This window comes from Acanthopagrus latus, chromosome 1 (assembly GCF_904848185.1).
Source record: "Acanthopagrus latus isolate v.2019 chromosome 1, fAcaLat1.1, whole genome shotgun sequence".
NCBI classification, from domain to species: domain Eukaryota; kingdom Metazoa; phylum Chordata; class Actinopteri; order Spariformes; family Sparidae; genus Acanthopagrus; species Acanthopagrus latus.
This window is the reverse complement of record NC_051039.1, coordinates 32198637-32221898: the sequence shown is the minus strand read 5'-3', so window position 1 is coordinate 32221898 and position 23262 is coordinate 32198637. Positions and strand designations below refer to the sequence as shown.

At 42.2% G+C, this 23262-nt stretch overlaps 1 protein-coding gene across 7 annotated transcripts in view; it reads right to left on the bottom strand.

Moving 5' to 3' along the window:
- Positions 1 to 23262, bottom strand: part of glra3 (glycine receptor, alpha 3) — a 114141-nt gene that overhangs the window by 25049 nt on the left and 65830 nt on the right. For 6 of the 7 annotated variants that reach the window (XM_037110016.1, XM_037110022.1, XM_037109982.1 and 3 more), the window contains exons 4-6: positions 11612 to 11835; positions 9092 to 9174; positions 967 to 1104 (exon numbers count right to left, since the gene is read on the bottom strand). In XM_037110016.1, the coding sequence (XP_036965911.1) occupies positions 967 to 1104; positions 9092 to 9174; positions 11612 to 11835 (445 nt within the window). Of the gene's footprint in view, positions 1 to 966; positions 1105 to 9091; positions 9175 to 11611; positions 11836 to 21901; positions 21920 to 23262 lie in introns of those variants that run through there. The other variant, XM_037110031.1, reaches the window with a different exon arrangement.

Below are 23262 nucleotides of genomic sequence, written 5' to 3'. Positions count from 1 at the left end.
TTATTCCTTCACCGTGTTTTGGTTGAGTCGGCACTTGTATACCGGGACTTGTCTCCATGCCAGCGATACACAGACAACATGTTACTGGGTCACTGCGGCCAGCACAATTTTTAACTTTCACTTACGTTTTTGGAGCAGTTTGCATATTCACATTTGCAGGGCTATTCATATTCAGGGCTGAGCTGCATGTCGAAGTGTCCTTGAACGAGATACTGAACCCCACATTGCTCATCAGTGAGGGCCCTGAGCTGGCAACTTATCCAGGGAGTACCCTGCCCTGAGACAAGGCAACACCCTGCGACCCCATGGAAAGGGATAAGCAGTCACAAACAATGACATGACATGACGTACTTTAATACCCCAGGCTTGGCTCCAGGGTGGGACCCCGGTAATGCCATTCTGGGCGATGTGAACAACCTTGTTTTGGTATTTGAGTACCCCTGGCCTACAGTATACTGTTTTTCTCTCAGGGATATGCTCATTGCCTGTAACAGGAGAATTCTGTGTTCAAGTCAAATCTATTTGTGACAAAGAAAAGCCTTTCTTTAATAAAATATAAAAATAACCAAATATTAAATATTAAGTTAATTAATCTGTTGGTTTACTTTAATGATCACCACAAAAGTAGGAAGTGATTAGCTCATTATGCTGCCCAAAATCTATAAATATCTATGATCCCAGTCCTTCTCTAAGCATACTGAATTATTCAATGTCCCAACCCCTACACAGTGGCCCCAGGTAAGAGATACCACATCCATGTTTGTCTACTGTCTATGGTCAAGTTCCATTTAAAAAAAAGCCTTTATCAGTCTGGATGTTTGTTTCTTCCTCTTGCAGCTGATGTGCTCTTGTCTTGATCCCAGCAGCACAAACATGATTGATGAGATGTGACATCTGTTTCACCCATGTGCATGTTACCTGTATGATGCTCCTGGTAGTGTGTGTATGTGCCTGTGTGTGTGTTACCTGTGTTGTAGTGCTTGGTGCAGTATCTAAGGTCTGATTCATCTTTGAGAATGAACTGTGGGAGCGTGAGGCCTTCGGCCACTTGGACTGGTCCATTCTCCTGCCACTCAAAGATCAGGTCATTCATGGTGTAACCAACTGAAAACAGGAAACAAAGGACAATTCAATAATCAAAATTAATAAAACATTATGTTACAGAAATGCCATGTAATAGAAATAGTTGAAGTGACTGATATGTTTAGTAGAGGCTTAATGATTCTCTGACATTTGACTTATTGACAGTTATTTGATGAAGGGCTTGGTGCTCCTTTCTGAGATTTCTCAGCCTTACTTGGTAATGTTGACCAACCAACTGCTGTATGGCAGAATACAAATTCTGTCACAAAAAACAGTTTGTATATTATTTGAGGAATACAAATAAACAAGAACATTTTGAAGCAATAGCAGCTTTATCTTAGCAGACTGATGCTGTCTTGTTAAAACACTGTGTATAAAGAAACAGGTCAGTCAACAAGTCGTGGCAGAATTGGTCAGATACAATATTTAGGCAAAAGTAGCACACAATAAAATTACACCATTCTAAGACAAAGTTCTGCTTTAAGTAAAAATACATAAGTAGTCTGATCGACACAATGAGTTTAGGGCCATCCACTCCAGGAACCATCAGTCTAACAATGTGAACCTTTAGGCCTGGAACGATATCAGATGTGATCAAATATTGCTGCTGTTTTTGCCCTCTGTAAATTAACCTATAATAGGTGAAAGCGTCATGTTGTATTGTGCCACATGTGCATGAGTTCACCCTCAAGACACCTTAGGATATAAAGACAAATGCCTACTGGAGCTAAATAAAAAAATAATAAAAAAAACTGTCTAAAAAAAAATGTGATCAAATATCGTGATGTCTGCTGTCATATGCAATATTTTTCACAACACCGTGCTACAGGGCTGTAAGTTGTACTAATAAACAAACAATGCCCGTCAGAAGGATATGGTCTTACAAAATTATTTAAATCTAGGGTGAGAGGAGTTAGGGTGAGAGAGGCTAGGGTGAGAGGAGTTAGGAGATTTCAACACTCTTGAATCAACATCAATTATCCTGGCAATTGTCAGAGAGCATCATTGAAGACAAAAAGAACTTCAGAGACCCCACCAGCAACAGTCTGTTTGGCAGTATATTTCAGGTAAAATTACTTACTTATTAAAACTGTGTGATTAGCAGCTAAAAATGTTTACTAGGTTGTATTAATAACCAGTTACTGAAATACACCATATTAAAAGTGTGTTCTAAATGTTATCAATAAGAGGTTGAATACAGTTAGAGACTGATATCATAATAATTCCTGCATCATTACACTGGTGGATTCTGGTTGGCTGTCAGTGTTTCTATCATTTCGAAAATGATCCCACAGACATCTTTTGCCACTGCTGTTGTTATTATAGTTTTGCAGCACTTAAGTGCTGGAAAAGGAGCAAAGTTTAATTTTATAATTTAAAGCAATCCATCATCCATTTTGTAAGCAGCATCACATTTCATTTGTAACATTTAATATGTATAGTAACTAGTAACGTCAGTAACTCACTAGTAACTAGCTGCCAAAATAAATGAGGTGGAGCATTAAATGCAAAACTCTAGAGAAGTATGATTACAGCAAAATTGTATTTAAGTACAGTATTCGAGTAAATGTACTCAGTTACATTCCAGAACTGTTGTCAGCACAGCAGCTGCAATCCTGCGTCAGTGACCACACTGGATCCTGTCAGCTTCAGTCCTGCTTCACTAAGAACCATTTTGACAGAGCTCATAGCCAAATATGCAATGTAGTTACACACTCAAAAGAAAAGCCTTGAAAATGCATGTGACAGCTACAGAGTGCGTCCAGACATGTGATCAGTCCAGAAGTGTCTGGATGGATGGCTTTCCCTCAGCACTAACTACTCTATTATGATGATGGTGATAAAAAAGGTGCATCAAGTTTTTGTTAAAGAATGATGTAAACAGAGGCTCCAGTAATATTTTCATTAACATGTTGTCTCAAGCACTCAAACATACATGCATCCTTAACTTCAGTTAAATTGTTATGTTACCTCTTCTAAACATGCTTGGTTAAAGTCACTAACGGGAGGGAGTGGTAACAGAGACTTAGAAGATGAACAAATGTATGTGCATAATAACTGGGAGAGTGGAGGCCACATTAAAATGCATGCACTCAGTGCACTGTAGGACTTTTTGAAAAAAGCAGAAAGCAGCTGGTACGTGCTGGTACAAGCCTACAGCCATACACAAATGATTCAGTTTATCTCTCCTCTTTAGGTTCAGCTAAAAGTGTGTTGAAAAGTGTAAGAACACTGAAAAAAAAACAGAAAAAAGAAAAAACAGAGAAGACCATGCCCTCAGCCTTCCACACAAGGAAGCTTCGTGCTTAGCTCTGGATGTTTTTAAATCTTACAATTGCCCGTGGTGCTAGCAGTGTCCGACTGTCAACTCAGAGCATTCACAAACTCTGCTGGTAACACCAATTCCATTTACTCATTACGCTCATTTTTCCATATCAACTACTCGTCTGGTAAAAATGAAAAAAACAAATGAGGGACAATCTTAGCATCACATTACCCTCCAATTGAATTTCCTTCTAAACTTTATATCTAAATGTAATGCATAATATGAAATTAAACTGGAGATGGAGTTGCATTAAAGCAAACCTGCATCATATCATGCCTGGAGGCATTGACACTCATCCTCTCTCTCTCTCTCGTGTGTGTGTCTTCATGCTTCCTGTGTTCTCATGACATCAGAGACAGCAGAAACACAGCAATTAAAATAATCTATATACATATATAAATATAAAAAGACACAGCTAGATCTATGTATGGTAATGCCTCTAGCCAGTAGGCTGGAGCAGAAGAAAACCACCAATGAAGTCTGACCCTAACCCTGTGTCCAAGTATTTTATGTGTCCCCTGCAGCCAGGCTAAGCTCCTGATTGGAAAAAAAGTATGAATTAGTCATAATAACCCTATCATGATTACATACATGGCTGTGTATTTCCTTTAAAAGATGTGTCCATGTGTCTGCGTTAATATTGAGTGGGAAGTCGAGGGGAGGGAGCGTGGTACTAAATGTACTTTGTTAAAATGTATGGGTGAATGATGAATGAGGGAACATGTTACGTACATGGCAAAAGGAACAAATGGATAACACTGGAATTTATGCTGAATATGATATATGTGTTTGTTTGCATATCTTTATTTATTACATGGCTCTTTTTAATAATGTAGAATGGTCCATTCACTTGAATGGGCCTTCCCAACGTTCCCAACGCTGCTAAACATATTTGACTGTCGTTAAGGAAAGTGGCATTTGTGTCTCTGATTCACGTATTTCGTAGCACTCCACACTCTTGAATCTTTGCTCTGCAAGTAGTCCGGTCACTTATCACCCTAGCGTATTTGGTTGCTAAGCGACATTAGCTGAACTGTAGTCTACTTCATATCAGAAAAAACGTACTCCACCTGGATGGATGAGTTTCACATTAACTTTAATATTTTTGGATACAGTGATTTCGAGTCTTGGCAAGAGGCTGAGTTGACGTCACCGGTCAAGAAAAGAAAAAGAGAGGAAAGCAGCGAAGAGGGAGAAGTGAAACGGTGTCGGTTTGGTGAACTATATTTCTCTGCTGAAAAACACTATGAACGGTAAAAAATAAACTGTGAAAAGACACACTGTGTGAAGTTTTTTTTTTCGCATTGGCCAGTAGCTGTGTAATACGCAGGATAATGTGTAGAACGGTGGTCATTATCAGGAAAATAAGTCCCGACAGGACGAACCAGAGTGTTTCGTCCTGTTGGGACTTATTTTCCCGATAATGACCGCCGCTCTATACATTATCCCTTACCTATACATTTGTAATTTTAGTGTACAGAGTTTGTATAATGTATATAAAAGGGGTGGGTATCGTCAAGGACTTAAAGACACGCATCACAATACATGGGTCACAATACGATTATATTGCGATACATTGCGATACGATGCACATTGCGATATATTGAGATATTCCATGTTAAAAATAAAAAAACTGAGCTCTATTATACTGATAATTCAGCAGACAAATTGAGTCAAAACTATGTAATTAAAAACTTTCTTTTGTTTAGTTTACTTATACTAGTGCATTGCCCGTAGGAAGCATGCATTCCGATAGAAAAGTGGGAGGTTAAGTAGCTTCTCATGGATGGCCTGTGTTGGCATGTGTGCCATGTGGCACATCAGGGATATAATTGGCTGTTTTTGACTACTTTTGATCATATTTCACCTTAAAAACTATTTACCTTGCCTTGTTTGGTGTCATCATTTTCAGCACAATCACACGTGTGACTGCACAGTTATTTTTTCATTTTGACATACTATATTAACACTACGGAAAAAGTTAGATTTTTCACTGTGAAGACCAAAAATATGTTTAATTAACCAGTTGTATTAGTTATAATCAGTAGGCGATTTGAGGGGGGATGAGGGGAAATGCCGTCCCCCTTGTTGGCAAAATTACCAAAAAGCATCCCCCTTGTCAACCTTACATCAGTCTCCATCCCCTAGAAGCAGACAGTGTGTTAAAATTCCCAAGAGGTCACGATCAGCTCCGACGCATAGTGGAGTCAAGCCGGGCACGGTTTATTTTTTTGACAGAAGCTGCAATAAGCTGCGCAGAGCAGATCGCTCCGACAGGAAATCAGAGACACAGGAACGGCATAGAGCATCTGGTAATTTTCAAAATAAAACAACCTGTGCAGACTCCCAATTGTATAAAAATGAAAAAATGACCAGATCATTGGCATTTTAAGTGTGTCTGTTCAGAACATGGTGGCTTATGTTATGTTGCCAATTGTCATTTTTGTGCTGGTTTATAGTTTAACCATTAGTGAGGTAGCTGTTACATTTCCTGACACCAGCTGTTTTATCCCCCATTGAAAAGCACTCTGCTGGACAAACTATGTCATTACACCAATTTTTAATTACCCCAAGCATTTTTTAAATATATGGTCTTAAAACCTTATAAATCATCTGGTAAATTGATAAAGCAAAATACCAATAAACTGGTCGGGCTCTGCTATTTTCCACAATGTTCAATGTGTGTCCTTCACCGAATTTAGAATTTAAATTTAAGGGGTCATGTGGGTCATGTAACTTAAAATGAACCTGCTTGTAGTGTATTGTGAGAAACCTGAGAACACCCTGCCTGAATGAACTCAGTCCACTGCATACAATTTAAAGCTGTATTTATTCATTACAATAAAACAGTTATAAAAAGACAATTGTAGTAGGGAGATAAGGAAGATAACTGGATAAAATGGAATTGTAGCATTTGAAATGTCATCGTTATGGTTAAGACGTCCTGCAACAATGTCCTTTGGGAGGAGTACATAGGTGTGTCGGGGCAGGGTGATGCTCCCATTGGGCCATCCCGCCTGTTTAAAATGAACAAATCACCTACTGGTTATAATGCAAATATAAATTGTTGTTTGCTACATTTGTGCATAAGTTTTTGAAATTTACAAAGTCATATGTAACTAAATGCAGGCAATGCCTCAGACTCAGGGCTCCTCAGCTCATTCCTGCCTGTTCCACATTCAGAAGTTTCCTCCTTGTTTTGACTCACAGCACAAAACATGACTACAATACACACTAAACAAACTACACTAAACACTATATAACACACTAACTATACACTCAAAACACGCTATATGTCACAAATCTCTCAACTCTCAAAACTCACTATCTGTCGCTGGATCACCGCCGGCTTCCCTCACACAACTTCCCCTGTTCCTCAGCAACCAAACTTGCTGTTGCGGACACTTTTGTGACAAAAGCCCATTTTTACCGTTTCTTCCTGCGCCAGACACAAAGCAAATGTGACGGCAATGTTCACGGTGTGGGGGTGGTCTAGCAGCTAGCTACACACGAACATCCACAGATTCCGATTCCGCTTTGTTGTCCTTGTGTAACTGGATCTCCTCAGACCGGAACAGACTTAGTCTGGACTCATTTAGTCTCATTATATCCACAACAGTTTAGATGCACAGAATGGGACTGGACCACCGGCAAAATCCCAGTCCAGCTCGCGCCGCTGCAGGTATAAATCCACTTGTTTCTTAAGGTATGTCGTGGAAGTGAGCTCTGCAGTGATTGGCTCTGGTGCGAATGTGGCTATGGTGTGCAGTGATTGGCTCTGGTGTGCATGTGACTGTGGTGGCTATGGTTAACAATGCTAGCGGAATTTGTAAAGCATTTATGAAATAGTTTATTAACAGTATCATTGTAGTCCAAACAAAAGGGTTGCACACCCTTGAACCATGCAGCAGCCATGTTGAAAAGCTCAGGGCAGTCTGATCCTGATCTGCAGAGATATTTGAGGCACACTTACACAGACACACACACAGAGATTCCTTGCTTTTATAAAGAGATTTGGGAAATTACCAAACTCACAGATCTAGCTGCCATTATATCAAAATGATGTGCACTCTTGCACTATAACTGGAAGCACTGATACAGTGGACGCACTGATATTGAAAACAAAAAAGTAATGTGCACAGTGAACTCATTGAGGATGGTGTGGGGCTAGTAGCAGACTGAGCTTAACTGTAGACATGAAAAGTACTCCTTACTGTCACTCAACACAATGAACTGAAATGTATTAGAACAACGCGGTGCATATTAAATATTCCTAAAAACAAAATTAGTAGAACAAATAGTCAATATGATGTAAATAAACCATAAAAATACTGTAATCCAATTCAAATGTTATTTGCATGTGTCCACTATACTTGTCAACATACAATGGCAGGCCTACTTTGACTTTGAGATTTTTGTTCAGGAACAGAATTTGATCAAGATGGTCTAGGGAAACTGCAACTTGTGTTAACTTCAGTGCACGCTGTGAAGCCAAATTCAAGGTGTTTGCGACACATTTGAAAGTGTAGCAAACCAGATGGCTGCACTGCAATGGTCATGTTTGATGCATTGTCAGTGTCTATGGCGGGGTCCTTGCTTTTTATGTTCCAATCCTCCATTGCATATTTCAGCAGCTCAGTGATGTTACTGCCAGTATGGCTCTCATGCATTGCCCATGTCAGCAAAAAATGAGAAATCAGTTTCCAGTCCTCATTAATGTAGTGCTCTAGATGTCGCTTTTGTAACTACATGGCGTCTGACAAGGTGAGTTTGCAAGTTGGTTATGTTACCTAAAAACTTTACGGCAGCGTGACAGAGCCTGCAAATTGCATTTGCTGTATCCAAGTCCAGCCTCCCTGGTTTGTTTTTGAAAACGTGCACCCACACATCGGCTTTGTATTTTGAAGGCGTCGCTCTAATATCATCAGTAGACATGCTGCTTCTATTTCTCTCTCTGCCAGAAATGGCACCCACCAATTCGAGGCAACCGGTCGTATTGCGACACCTACAGGAGTGGAGGTTGTAGTTCACAGCCTGTTTAAAATGATTTTATTTTCTTTGAAATATAGATTTTTGAAGCTGGAAAATGATGTTGTATATCACGAAAATAAGTATTGCGATATATTGCCATATTGATTTTTTTTATTACTATACAATGTCCACAATGTTGTAATGTTGTAATTCATTTTGTTCAGCAGTATCCAGCTCCTGCACAGGTGGTAGCACACATTCTGCTTCCTTGTATGAGCATGCTTAGCAGCATGCTTAACATTAAATATTATGCACAGTCAAAGTCCCTGTGGGTACAGAGACAAACCCAAGCAATCACATCACTGAGGTAAGTAACATATATATGGCATGAACAGGAGAAGCCAACGCAATTATGATGAATAATAAACTAAAGCAGGATGAGGAGGATGAGGCAGGAGTGGGGCTCTGCAGGCTGAGTGATGGTAATTTATTTATCAACAATTATTGACTGACGTTGTTGATTTGTATGGACATTAATGTACGCATCTTCATTATCATTTAAGCAATTCATGATTTCAGCCTCTAATTATGAAAAATGCTGTAGTGAAAAACAACCTTTGTGGCCATTCAGAACTGAGTGGTATATGTGTGTGTGTGTGTGTTTCTGTGGGTGCATGTATGGGTTTGCGCATGGTGTGTCTCTCAACTTACAACTCTCCAGCTGCATGATACAGGTCTGGACATCCATAGGGAAGTTTTTTAGGTCCATGGGACATGACAGAGTTAATGTTAATCTGAAAGTAAAGAGAAGGGACAGAACGAGGGAGTTTAAACGTTTAAATGTCATACACATTATCAAAAAGCATTTATCTTAGCTTATTTCATATTGATGTGGCACTAAGTGGGACATCTTCCACTTCAAGGCTCCTAAAACAGAAGTATAACCTCTCTGCAATACTTCTGCCACTTTTACTCTTGCTTACTGCTTCTACTGTAGTGAGTTTAACCAGAAGTATAACCTGGTTCTCTAGTTTTAGAATCACTTGCATGTTAAGGCGTTTTGCAAATATGGTGAAGACAAAACACAGAAACTTACATATAGACCTAGTATTAACAGAGCACCTCCTCTTGAAAGTCAGAGAGTTGTGAGTACTGAAACTAAGTTAATGTGTATTGCTCAGTTACTAGTATTGATTGACCCATATCAAACCTTTTTAAGGTCAGATACTAGGAAAATTTGTTTTTGAACAGTTAAACCCTTTTTTAGACTCTTCTGTCAGGTTTAAGAGCCCACCACAGCACAGAGGGTGAATCAGTTAAAGTGGTGAATTAGACCAGAATTAACAATGACTCAAATAACTCTCAGTTCTAGATCAACCAGACCTAGCAGTGCAGGTTTTGATATCACTGACCATGATCAAAAGTTGACAGACACGTCCTAAAGGTTCCTGCATGGTTCTATTTTTAGTCCTGTCTATTTTATAAAAGAATATCAATTGAGATTCATCTCTTTGCAGATGACACCCAGTTGTACATTTCTGTATCTCTAGATGATTTTAGTCCAATTGATAGTTAAGTGTTGCATACATATTGAATAGATGTCACAAAACTTCTTACAGCTTCAAGAAGACAAGACAGTAGCTGTTCATACCAAGTACTAGATAGTTTACCTACAGACCTCAAGCCAATTTTTTTTTTTTTTTTGGCTCAATTTTGATTTAAGGTGTCTTGTCATGATTTGTCATTGATTTTTAGTCTTATGTCCTTATTTGATTATATATTTTAAATATGTTCTTGCTAAATGTTCTTTATTGTTGTCTACTTTTGTTTTTTGTATGTGCTTCACTCATTTTCCTAAGCACTGTAGGCTGCCTGTCTTTATGACAGGTGCTGTGTAGACCGATCAGGCATAACATTATGATCACTGACAAGTGAAGTGAATAATAGTGATTATCTCTTCTTCATGGCACCCGTCAGTGGGTGGGATATATTAGGCAGCAAGTGAACATGTTGTCCTCAAAGTTGATGTGCTAGAGGCAGGAATAATAAGCAAGTGTAAGTATTTGACCAAGTTTGACAAGGGCAACATTGTGATGGCTAGACAATTGGGTCAGAGCATCTCCAGAACTGCAGCTATAGTGGGGAGTTCCGGTCTGCAGTGGACAGTAGTTATCAAAAGAGGTGAAAGGAAGGAACAGTGGTGAACCACCGACAGGGTCATAGGCATGTTGGGAGCTAAGGCTGGCCAGCGTGGTCCGATCCAAGAGATGAGCTGCTGTTGCTCAAATTGCTGCAGAAGTTAATGCTTGTTCTGATACAAAGGTGTCAGAAGACACAATGCATCGCAGTCTGCTGCTTATGTGGCTGCATAGCCTCACACCAGTCAGGGTGTCCATGCTGACTCCTGTCCACCGCCAAAAGTGCCAACAATGGGTACATGAGCATCAGAACTGGACCACGGAGCAATAGAAGACGGTAGCCTGGTCTGATCAATCACGTCATTTACCTGGGGAACACATGACACCAGGATGCACTGTGGGAAGAAGGCAAGCCGGCAGAGGCAGTGTGATGCTTTCGGCAACGTTCTGCTTGGGTCCTGCCATCCATTTGGATGTTACTTTGACACATACCACCTACCTAAACATTGCTGCAGACCATGTGCACCCTTTCATGGAAACGATATTTCCTGATGGCTGTGGCTTCTTTCAGCAGGACAATACACCGTGCAAAAAAACAAACATGTTTCAGGAATGGTTTGAGGAGCACAACAACAAGTTTGAGGTGTTGACTTGGCCTCCAAATTCCCCAGATCTCAATCCAATCGAGCATCTGTGGGATGTGCTTGACAAACAAATCCAATCCATGGAGGCCCCACCTTGCAACATACAAGACTTAAAGGATCTGCTGCTAACATCTTGGTGCCAGATACCACAGCACACCTTCAGGGGTCTAGTGGAGTCCATGCCTCAACGGGTCAGGGCTGTTTTGGCAGCAAAAGGGGGACCAGCACAATATTTGTCAGGTGGTCAATATGTTATGCCGGATCGGTGTATATAAGGTTGAGTTGATATGAGTTGTTGGTTCATGCATTGCAAATAACAAATTTAACATAACAAAAACTTATTTTGGATTGTATTAACTCAGATATGACTGACCACATAGTGTTGGTCTTTGACCCCTCATCCCTCTATTTGTCACCACAAGCTAAAAAAGGCATGTTCCCACACTTACCTAATAGAATACAAAACATTTCCATTCTTGAATATTCTGAGCAGTTTGTTGTCTGTAGTGACTTCATGAAAGTGGGCCCCCTTCTCATTAGCAAAGAACAGATCTGGCTTCCAGATGGAGTCTAACATGGAAGGGTCCAGGTCCAGAGAGTCATCAGGGTATTCAGCATAGGCAAGCCTAGGATCATTCCACTGCTGACGGAGGAATATATTTACTCGGTAGTCCTACAGACACAGAGAATAACATGAGAAAGTCACTCAGACACATTGAGAACATTTTTATGAAATTTGAAGCAACTGGGTGATTACCAATTACATAAAAAAATTGCATGATGAGCCATGTTTGGCTTGGTACACGCATCATGGAAGATTTTGTACATCTGGATGACAACTGTCACAATGATTCTGTATGAAGTTAGACTGCTTTATTCCGCAGATTTACTCCAGTTTTAGATGATCCAATTATAATACCTAAGTGAGTTTGAGAAATTTAGTTATTTTGATTTCCATTGATCACTTTGCCCAACAAGTAAAATGATTTCCACTGGTGGGTTACTACAAATGAATACAAAAATTAAGCTAAACCCCAATCTTTTCATGGAGCGCCTGGAGACATATTTCCCAGAATCAATCATCCGAGCTGCTCAGTATATCACATATTCATTCTTATTGCAACCTGCTCAAGGTGCACTGATGAGGCAGAAGCGTTCGCAGAATCATCTCCATCCCTGTGAGCCAGCTGTCAGAACAGTCACAGTGATGTATACTGTCATGTTACATGTCAGCAGGGAAACAGTATAGTACATGAGTACACACGTTACAATTTGATTCTTCATGTCTGCATGCACAAGCCTTCCACCACATTTGTAGGCACCTGTAGCCTCAACATCACCATCAGCACACAAAGCACAGACACGGAGGGCACTGGCACAAACTAATACCACTCTCACACTAAAATTAGCATGTATATGCAGATTTTTAAACATTGGTACAATACAGGTGCCTTCTCCATTGTTGTGAGTCATGTTCATCATTACCTAACCCACATGGGAAAAACAGGGAACAGTATATAGTAGTGGATCATATACCCATCTAGAATATATCTAAAACATTACTAAGGAAAGAGACATCTCACTTCTATCTCCATCTGTGTTGAGAGCATTGAGTGTAAAACTAGTGAACAGGGCCGGTTTCTGCAGAGCCAGAATTAAACTCTAAGGTGGTGGCGGAATGGCCATCTGTGTGTTCTGGAGAATCACAGAATGGCTGGTGCTCCAGGACGGCTGGTGGCCACCACGCAGTCATTGCCAGTTTTTTTTTTTTTTTTTTTTTTCCCCCCCGACTAATCTTCTGTTTCACACTCCAGTCCGGTAGGTGGTGACAATGCATCTTTCAGTTGGATGCCAGCCGGCAGGGCCCGTGCCCCTCAGCCAATTGAAAAGAAGAAGGAGAAGAAGAAGAAGGGGAAGAAGGAGAAGAAGTAGTAGTAGCGGCAAAGAAGACAATGGAGCATCCTTGGTAGTTGTGGTGAAGCACTTGTACAGAAAAATATGAATAACATCAGTAAAAAATGTAAAGAAAAGGGTGGGGCTGAGAAGGCAAAGTGCAAAAATGCAAAATTGAGTGTGAAGCAGCTAAATGCCGCAAACTGACTGAAATGTTCAGCAGCACAGCCGGCAGCAGCAGCACAGCTAGCAGCAGCAGCAGCATTATGACACAAGTTCACATTAGCAGCATGCAAGAAGTGACTGAGGAATACGGCACAAGTTCACATTAGCAGCATCCAAGAAGTGACTGAGGAAGAGAGTGATGAGGTTGGGGCTCGCGGGAGCCATACAGTTTTGCAGCCTAGGCCACCAGTGATGATGACGGACAGAGAGATGAGCTTGTGGAAGTTCCACAGACAGATACAGGGCAAGTAAGTATGGAACATGACATGAGAGAGGGAGAAAGAGAGTTACTTGCTGGCTGATGTTAGCAAATGTTATTCAGGTGTTGCGACATTTTTATCTATACCCAGTTTGTGTTGCTGAGTACAGTGCAAATAAAGTGAAGTATGATTAAAGCAACTTTAAAACAACTTCACTTTAAGCCCTTTAGGTGTAAAATGCCACATGCAGTAATATTAAGAACTAGGGCCCATATTCACACAGACTTTTATCTTAACGTTAAGAGTACATCTAAATCGGACTAAAAGTTTTTATGTAGGAGTCGTTTTCACAATTCACAAAGCCACTGAGACCTACTTTTAGTCATGAAAACATTGAACTCCTAAACTAGAAGTAACTCTCTGTTGCTATGGATGACGTCATTTACAAGGACGCACTTAGAAGCGGTGACAGCGGTGACTGGTTGTTGTGTGACAGGGCAGCCCATTGAAAAGTCATTTAGGCTACGCGATGCAAGAGGCGAAAATAAGGAAGTTGCCTACAAGTTGCCCCCCCCAACAAAAACGCTTTGAACAAAAATGACAAATGAGAAGATTGCGATGAAAAACATGAATTGTGGCATAACTGGCATTTGCTCGAAAAGCTGCATCAAACCATCCATCCATCCATCCATCCATTATCTGTACATTATATGTACGCCGCTTAATCCTCTGCAGGGTCGCGGGGGGGCTGGAGCCTATCCCAGCTGACTTAGGGCGAAGGCAGGGGACACCCTGGACAGGTCGTGCATCAAACCACTCTCCATTAAAATTTGGTAATCGTGTGTTGATCCGGGCCATTTCACAACAATGTCCTGTATACTGTAACGTGCGTCAAAGACAATTTGTGTATTGAGGGAATGCAACTTTGTCCAATTGACAAAAGCCCTATTCGCACGGTACTAGTATAACCTGGGGACCTCCAGTAATTTGTAATAATTGTGGAGGTAATCTGTAATCTTAATCCCGTGTGAATCGCAATGATCGGACCGGGGGGCGGGCGGACGGATGCTCACTCGTCACCCTCACCTGCTACAAAGCAGCTAATATTGAAAATTAGTATAGTGGCACTGCGCTAGCAGTATAGCGGCGCTGCGCCACCGTTCCATCGTCTGGGGAGAACCCTGGGATGTTATTGCGTCCCTCACCGACTCAACCACAACTTCAATCCCTTCGCAGTCCACCCAACATCGTTTTAATAATTCCCTGTCATTTAACATCTCCAAAACATTCGGCTGTGACTAGATCTTAGAGAGTTAGGAGTCCTCTGGACTACTTCTAAGGTCTCTCAGACTTAGGTGCTACTACTTAATTTTCAAAAATTAGGAGTGCTTAAGTTATGACTGACACGCCCATTATTTTTCGGAGTTGCTCCTAAATTTGCCTGTTAGGAGCTACTTTTAGCCTTAAGATTCTTTGTGAATACGGGCCCAGAACTGCAAGTAGTTATGAATGGGGGCCAAGCCCCCCTGCACGACTCAGACCCCGTGCACCCCAGGGCCCACGGAAGTTGGCCCTAAAGGATGACGGGCTCGGGGAAAAAGTGAGGACACTGGCCAACGTCTGAGCATGGTATTTGCTGTAATGGGAAGCGCACTGGAAGTGCAAAAGGCTGAATGTGTGCCGATTTTGATTTGTTGTAATAGGCCACGCGCACATTGACCAGTCATGACCACCTTCAAGACATGGCCTCAGGATTGGCCCTACATCATACCAACCCAATTTCGTACAAATTGATGTAGCTGTTCAAGAGATATAAACTACCCATATTTTTGGCGCACCCTAGTGGCCAAAATTCTCCAAATTCGGCTCATCCCGTCCCAGTCTCATGGCAACCAAGGATTACAAATTTGGTGTTAATAGCATTTAGTTTGACTGAGATATCAAACAGTTTACATTTTTATAGCTAGCTACAGAAATTTGTTTGTTAACAATTTGCGCATTTTTGGACTGAGCAAAATTCTTTTGATAATATTAGATCAGGTCCAGCTGAACAGTGTATGTGGCAAGTTTTACGCCGATTGGACAAAATCCCAAGGAGGATTTCGAAAAAGTAAGTTTTCCAGGTTTTGCAGTTTTGCGAAAAAAACTCCAAGGCGGATGTGGGCATGGCCTTGCAAAGTTATTCAGCTCCATTCAGGGAATCTGGGGATACGAGATTTCATACGGTGTGGGAGTTATAGGCAAAAACGTGTTTGCCAAGGTTATAGTGCCCCCTGCAGGCGGATATATGTATTTTTTGTGTCTGAGGTATGTGTAGGAATCTGGACCAACCCTCCAAATTGCACTGCCCTTCCTTGCTTTGTTTAGCCTGCAGCATCACTTTTAGTGAGAGAAAAATAAAAATAATTGAAGCTGCAAGCAGTAATGAAGGGGCCCTCGCAGTCCACATGCGTTGGGGCATGTTGCCATCGGGGCTTGTTCACGCAACACCTTCCACTGCGAAAGAAGTTCCTTTATAATTAGGTAGCCTGCTATTGCCAGTATCGAATAAAGTAAGATGAAATCAGAAAAACTGTGTGAACTGCTGCATGATTCCCCGGACAAAGACTGAGTTGATGGTCCGCTTCTGAAGCTGGCTGAAGAGAATGTCCACATGAGGCATGATGCAATGAAATAGTTTCAGGAAGAAGCTGAAAGTATCATCGTCCAGTAGCCTCACAAATCCTCCAGCTTCCCTCAAGGCTCAACTCCCCTTACGGTTTCAAAACACAGGATGATGTCACCTTTGTGCTCAAACACAGTGTTCACGGCATAGATATGGAAGTTCCCTCTTACTGTGCTTGCTGTTGGGAGTCTGTCTGCTATCACTCTATCAAGCACATGGGTTCTCTTGGGAGATCTTGAAAAAACCCAGCCAGGTCAGAGAAGAATTGAGTAACTAATGGGATGTGCTGCATGATGAAAGCTGAAAAGTAAGAGGGCTGAAAGAGCTTAAAAAGGTGAACAGTTTCTCTGGCTGCACATATGCTGGAGCATTAACAGTGCCAAAGCTGAAAATGTCCCCATAAGAATAAATGGGAAAATGCCTCCCAACCTCCTGCAATTCTTGAAAAAAATTGATGGTTATCGCTGAAATATTTAAATATTGAGTAACAGGAGACATTGCTGAACTCTGTGATGTCATTTTTTATTTCTGTAGAGTGAAAAATGACGGCGGCAGAGCGAGAGACAAAACAAGTACTGTCTGCTCTCCTCCAGAATCCTAGGCTCAAAATTAACATTAAGGCTTATGGGGGAGTTGCTTGAGCGCTTGTCACTCCAGGGCTCCCACAGCCAAAACTGTAAGTCTTACATCAGAAATAAGACCATCACCTGGAAGCCAACAAGATTTCCTACATTTCTGTGTGTATATTGTCTATGTGAAGTTAAAGATGTTGGATCCAAATGAAGCTGAAGAGAGTTTTTTTCTCCAGTTCTTCTAGCTGCTCTACACTCTAGCAATGATGTCACACACTCTAGCTCACACAATACACACCCATTATACAATCAGACAGCCTAAAAATCCATCCATCCATCCATCTATCCATTTTCATCCGCTTATCTGACCGGGTTGCGGGGGCAGCTGCCTGAGCAGGGACACCCAGACCTCCCTCTACCTGGACACTTCCTCCTGCTCTTCAGGCTCTCTAGTGTGTCCTGGGTCTTCCTAGGGGTCTCCTCCCGGTGGGACATGCCAGGAACACCTCCCGAGGGAGGCGTCCCGGGGGCATCCGAAACAGATGCCCGAGCCACCTCAGCTGGCTCCTCTCGATGTGGAGGAGCAGTGGCTCTACTTCGAGCTCCTCCTGGGTGACAGAGCTCCTCACCCTATCCTATCTCTAAGGGAGCTCCCTGCCACCCTGCGGAGGAAACTCATTTCAGCTGCTTGTATCTGGGATCTTATTCTTTTGGTCATGACCCAAAGTTCATGACCATAGGTGAGGGTAGGAACGTAGATTGACCGGTAAATTGAGAGGTTCGCCTTTCGACTCAGCTCTCTCTTCACCACGACGGACCGATACAACGACCGCATTACTGCCAGTGCTGCACCGATCTGCCTGTCAATCTCACGCTCCATCCTTCCTTCACTCGTGAACAAGACCCCAAGACACTTAAACTCCTCCACCTGAGGCAGTAGCTCTCCCCCAACCTGGAGGGGACAAGCCACCTTTTCCGGTCGAGAACCATGGCCTTGAATTTGGAGGTGCTGATTCTCATCCAAGCCGCTTCACACTCGGATGCAAACCGCCCCAGGACATGCTGGAGGTCCTGGCTCGAAGGAGCCAACAAGACCACATCATCCGCGAAAAGCAGAGATGAAATCCTGTGGCTCCCAAACCAGACCCCCTCCGGCCTGTGGCTGTGCCTAGAAATTCTGTCCTTAAAAGTAATGAACAGAACCGGTGACAAATGGCAGCCCTGCCGGAGTCCAACATGCACTGGGAACAGGTCTGACTTACTGCTGGCAATGTGAACCAAGCTCCTGCTCCGGTCGTACAGAGACTGTACAGCCCTTAACAGAGGACCTCCGACCCCGTACTCCTGGAGCACCTCCCACAGAATGCCACAAGGGACTTGAAGGGACTCGAATGCTTTCTCCAAGTCCACAAAACACATGTGGACTGATTGGGCAAACTCCCATGAACCCTCAAGCACCCTTGCGGAGGGTATGGAGCTGGTCCAGTGTTCCGCGGCCTGGACAAAAACCGCATTGTTCCTCCTGAATCTGAGGTTCGACTATTGGCCGAATTCTCCTCTCCAGTACCCTGAAGTAGACTTTCCCAGGGGGGCTGAGGAGTGGAACACACCCTCCGGTCCCCCTTTTTAAATAGGGGGGCCACCACCCCGGTCTGCCAGTCCTAACCCTAACCCTAACCTGCACTGTCCCCAACTGCCATGCAATGTTGCAGAGACGTGTCAACCAAGACAGCCCCACAACATCCAGAGACTTGAGGTACTCAGGGCGGATCCCATCCACCCCCCGTGCCTTGCCACTGAGGAGCTTCCCGTCTACCTCAGTGACTTCGGCTACTTCAGAGGTAGGCCTAAAAATCCTTAAAACTAAAACTGCAATGATTTAAAAAACGTAAAAGTAATAGTTCAAAGTCTTCTGACTATAAAAGGTGGAATGGTGTCTGTAGCTCAAAGTATGAAGCACAAGAAGACGTTGAAAATCGATGAGTTTTGAGGAGGATTTGAAGATTTTCCCATTTACTTTCCATTCACACTAATTAGACTGCGACCAGATCACCACCTATTGGCCGATTTGCACCAAATTTTACACAAAGCCTCATCAGTCCATGGAACATAATTATAAACATTTATGTGATAGTCAGACAGTATTTTGCAAAGACATGCAAGATTGTTTTCAACACAATGTGCAGGAATTTGTTGTTTTACATTTTGCGCGTTTAAAGGGCTATCATAATTCTTTTGATAATGTTTTGTCAGGAGGGTCCACACATGCTACGTGCAAAGTTTGGTGCAAATTGGTCAAATCGTCTAGGAGGAGTTCAAAAAAGTAGGTTTTTCATTTGACGTGATTTTGCGAATGGAAAGTTGCAGTAAAAGTGGGCGTGGCCTACACCACACAATTAAGCTGAATTTAGGGAACATGTAGAAAGTTTAACAATGTGTGACACATTATGTGGGAGTTATGGGCCAAAAATGCTTTAGCGTGGAAAATAGTGCCACCTGCTGGTCATTCAGAAAATACTCAATAATCAATTCAGGCAAGCAGCAGCCCCCAACCACCGTCTGTGCCTCACCGGACGCCTCTCAGTCCCCGCCTCCAGCAGCTGGAAGCGCCTCGCCCACAACTTCGCTCGAGGGTCGGAGGGTGATGCGCCGTGGAAACACCATCACAGCTGCATAGGCGGGTAGCTGATGTCGGGACCCCCCCATTGGGTTTATTTATCTCATGTCTGAATGTCGTCCATTTATTTCCACTTTCACTTTTATCATTTAAGGGGCTATTTTTCCATAAATTTCCGTGTCAGACAGAGGTGCTGAAACCACACCCACACGCAGGAGGGGAGCTGCTTCCATGTACTGTACAAGGACGTAACCTACAGTAACAATGTAAGCGAGCAGCATCATCGGATGGACCCAGCCCGACCTGGTTGAGCCATCAGAGCTAGAAACTGACTCTGAGTCAGACACTGATAATTCTCAGCCTCGTCCCTCACAGTCCATGTTTTACATTACACACAAACGTAAAACCCCAGTCTACATACAATTCCTTGTCATAGCTATATTGGTGCACATAAAATATCACCTGTGGATTATCATTGTGCTGTCAGATGGACTCCACTCAGGGAATGATGCCAAATCATGGTATGATTAAATGCAATAACATTTGCTAACATTACATGGGCATGACAGAATGCACAGGGTAAAATCACTTTCAGGATTTGCACCTTCAGCAAAATGTATTTAATTGCCAAAATGTACACTATTTATAACATACATACGCACACACTTACACTTGGAGCTTAGATCTGACCCAAAAAAATCATGCCCAACCCGAACACAGCCCAGCCCAGCCCAGCCACATTAACTGTAATTATGAGCCCGAGCCCGATTTAAACCCAACATTTTTTTAATACGTGGGCTGTTATAACGGATGTTCTCAAGCTCCATGTTGCACTTACACTACCCAATCAGTGATGCCGGTAACGTGTTACTCTAATCTGACCACTTTTTTCAGTGAGGAGTAATCTAATGCGGTAATATTTCCAAACCATTCAAATCACTGTGCCTTACTATTATTTTTGTTATTTTCCTCAGTAAAAATATTTATTTTAGCTTTTCATCTTGAACCTTCTTGCGTTTTGTAGCTCGAAGTACCGTCATTATTTTGAGTTATTACAAAAAAACACACCTACACACACACAAATGCTTGATCAAATGCCGATCCAACCCGGCCCGAGGATATTGACGGGAAATGTCGGCCCGACCTGGCCCGCGGTCCGGTTCGGGTCAGCGCAGAGAATCAAAAGTCTGGCCGGTGGCGGGGATGAGAGCACCTGTTGTCGGCGGGACAGTCGCAGGCGGGCACATAATGCTGGCGGTGGAGATGAGAGCATGCGCTGTCGGCGAGACGGGAGGATGCAAGCCGGGACGGAGAGGGTCAGTTCGGCCCCACCAACTTGCGTCAACAGACTCTTCAGATATCCAGACTTTACCTGGTGACAGTTGCTATAGTTAACTATACATAACTAAGTGGACACTGCAGAGACAGGTCTTGGTGGTGATTTTTAACTCTCCACAGTAGCTGCTTTTGACAAAATCGATCCACCGTTTCCTTACATTGTCATCCTTAGGAAACCTTAGGAAACTTAAATAAGCTAACGCTGTTGTTACTCTGCACACTATGGCATCCAGGAAAGATGCAGGAGCGATGTGGAGGAGACATGACTGTTTAGTTGACTGGTTAGCAAGCTGCAAACTATTCTAAGAGATGCAATCCAAGACTCGAGAGCAAGCAGAAAAACTACTGAAGTTAATGCGCTGAGTGTATTTATACGGCTTCCGCAGCAGGATCGGGTTTATGCAAATCATGGCCGCGTTATATAACGCGGCCATGATTTGCATGATTTTCTGACCCGCCCATTAAATCCTGAACACAGAAATGGTGAAACACAGTTTGTGAGCCTAGCTCCAAAATTAAATTCTAAACGGTTGAATGCTTTTTACATGTTTTAAAGAAATACATTTATGACCTTTTTTAATGTGTTTAGAAGAAAATGGCTGAATTTGCTTTACACGGACTTTAATGTTATTAACATATGTGGAATCCCTTCTGTGTGTCCAGCAGTCAGACAGCAGTGTCTCACAATGTCGTCGCTCAAAGTTAGACACGCAAATAGCTCTGTTGTTGGTTGTAAAAATCAACATAATTCCCTATATTCTGTCCCAGCTACAGAACAACAGAAGAGACAGCGGTTGCGTTTCATATTTTAAGACAACGTGCCGGCTACGGTTCACTATGGCTTGTGTGTGTGTGCTAATCACTTCACATCAGACTGCTTTGGTAATGAGGGTCAGTACAAAGCTGGCTTTGCCTCGACACTGACCCTTGTGTAAGGATCAGTCCCAACCATACTGGACCCAGCAACTGCACCTTAGCCACCTAAAAGTGTTGCCACAGTTTAATAGTATTTACAGTTGTCTACGAGTATGGTGAAGTCAGGTTGGTTGTCACAGTATAAAGTCTGGAAACATGTGCAGACTGGAGATAGAGATGATGCTAACAGTGTCCAAGAGTTTGGAGACTGTGTGGGAGACAAACACAGCTTTCGTTATCTGTTAGCCATTAGCTTCATGGTGGTAAATGTAACAACACATACGAACAAACTAACATTATACAGACACACTAACCATTCTGAAACGTCCTGCTGCAGCCACAGAGTCTGTACTTCTTTAGGAGCCTCTCCTTCTGGGTCCGATTCTTGGTCAAACTGGTATGGCTGAACGAAAAAATCTCTGCGAGCCATAGCGATACATATATACATCCACTGTAAACATTAGCGCATGCTACTGCTAACGCAAGGGGCATCCTTTCCCTGAGAGTGAAGTAGCAGGCAGGGCTCTGCAATTAGGCATTGACAGACGGAGCTCATTAGCATTTAAAGGTACAGGCACAGAACCAGACTGCTCTGAATAGTGCTCTGTAGAGTGACTTTTAGACAGCTGAAATTCAGGACCACAGATGGGTTTGGGGTAATGCATATTGAATACAGTGTTGTTGGACCGCTGACAGCTGTGTGAAATTGATGAAAAACAGTGTAATACGGGACACTTAAAATGTTCAGTGACAACATTGCTTAAACATTATGCCCTAATATTCTTGAAAACGTTCTCAGCGGGAAGTTTTCTTGAAGTTCCCAGAATGTTCGAGGATAACATTCTCTAAAAACATTACATAAATGTTTTGTGATAACCCTCTTAAAATGTTTACTAAAAGCCCTGTTAGAACATTATGCCCAAATGTTCTTAAAACATTTTTAAATCAAAGTTTTAAATAGTCTTGAAATGATATTATTTTAGTGTTGGATAACATGCTTTGGTAAAAAATCTATAAATGTTTTGCAGTAACTTTTCATTAAAATATTTAAACATTAAAACATTATGACAACATTCCCACTTCATCTTAAGACAAAGTCCTCACTAGGATCACTGATAATTTCTTTAACTATTGGAATTGGACTATTAACACATATTTGTATTCTTTTAGTTAAAACAAGGGTTAGGGTTTCACGTTTTTTCAATTGCACTTTCCCCACTTGACATTCTGCTAGAACCAAAAAGGCAAAAAAAAAAAAAAAAAAAATCAACAAAAACTGTCAAATTCCCCAGACATGTGCTCTTTAAGGCCCCCACACACCGCCCAGACTCAAACCAACAGCCAACTGCCTTTATCCAACCACTCTGTTGCCTCTTGTCTGACCCGTTTGGCAGAAAAGTTGCTGCCATCTCCACAGTAGCGTGTACGTTCTGTGCTTGCGCGAGATGCAACAAGCGTGTGGTGCTAGTGTATAAAAAAGGCGCTGGACGAGAGGTTTATGCACACAACTCTCTCTACTTTCGATCAAAACGAAACTTAACTATTTCAGACAAAAACAGCTGCATACTAAACATGCAGCAAGGCATTACCACATGAACACAGATTAATTCCTCCTGAACGGACATAACAGCTAGTCTCATGCCAGTACAAAACATGAAAACAGGGAATTACAGAA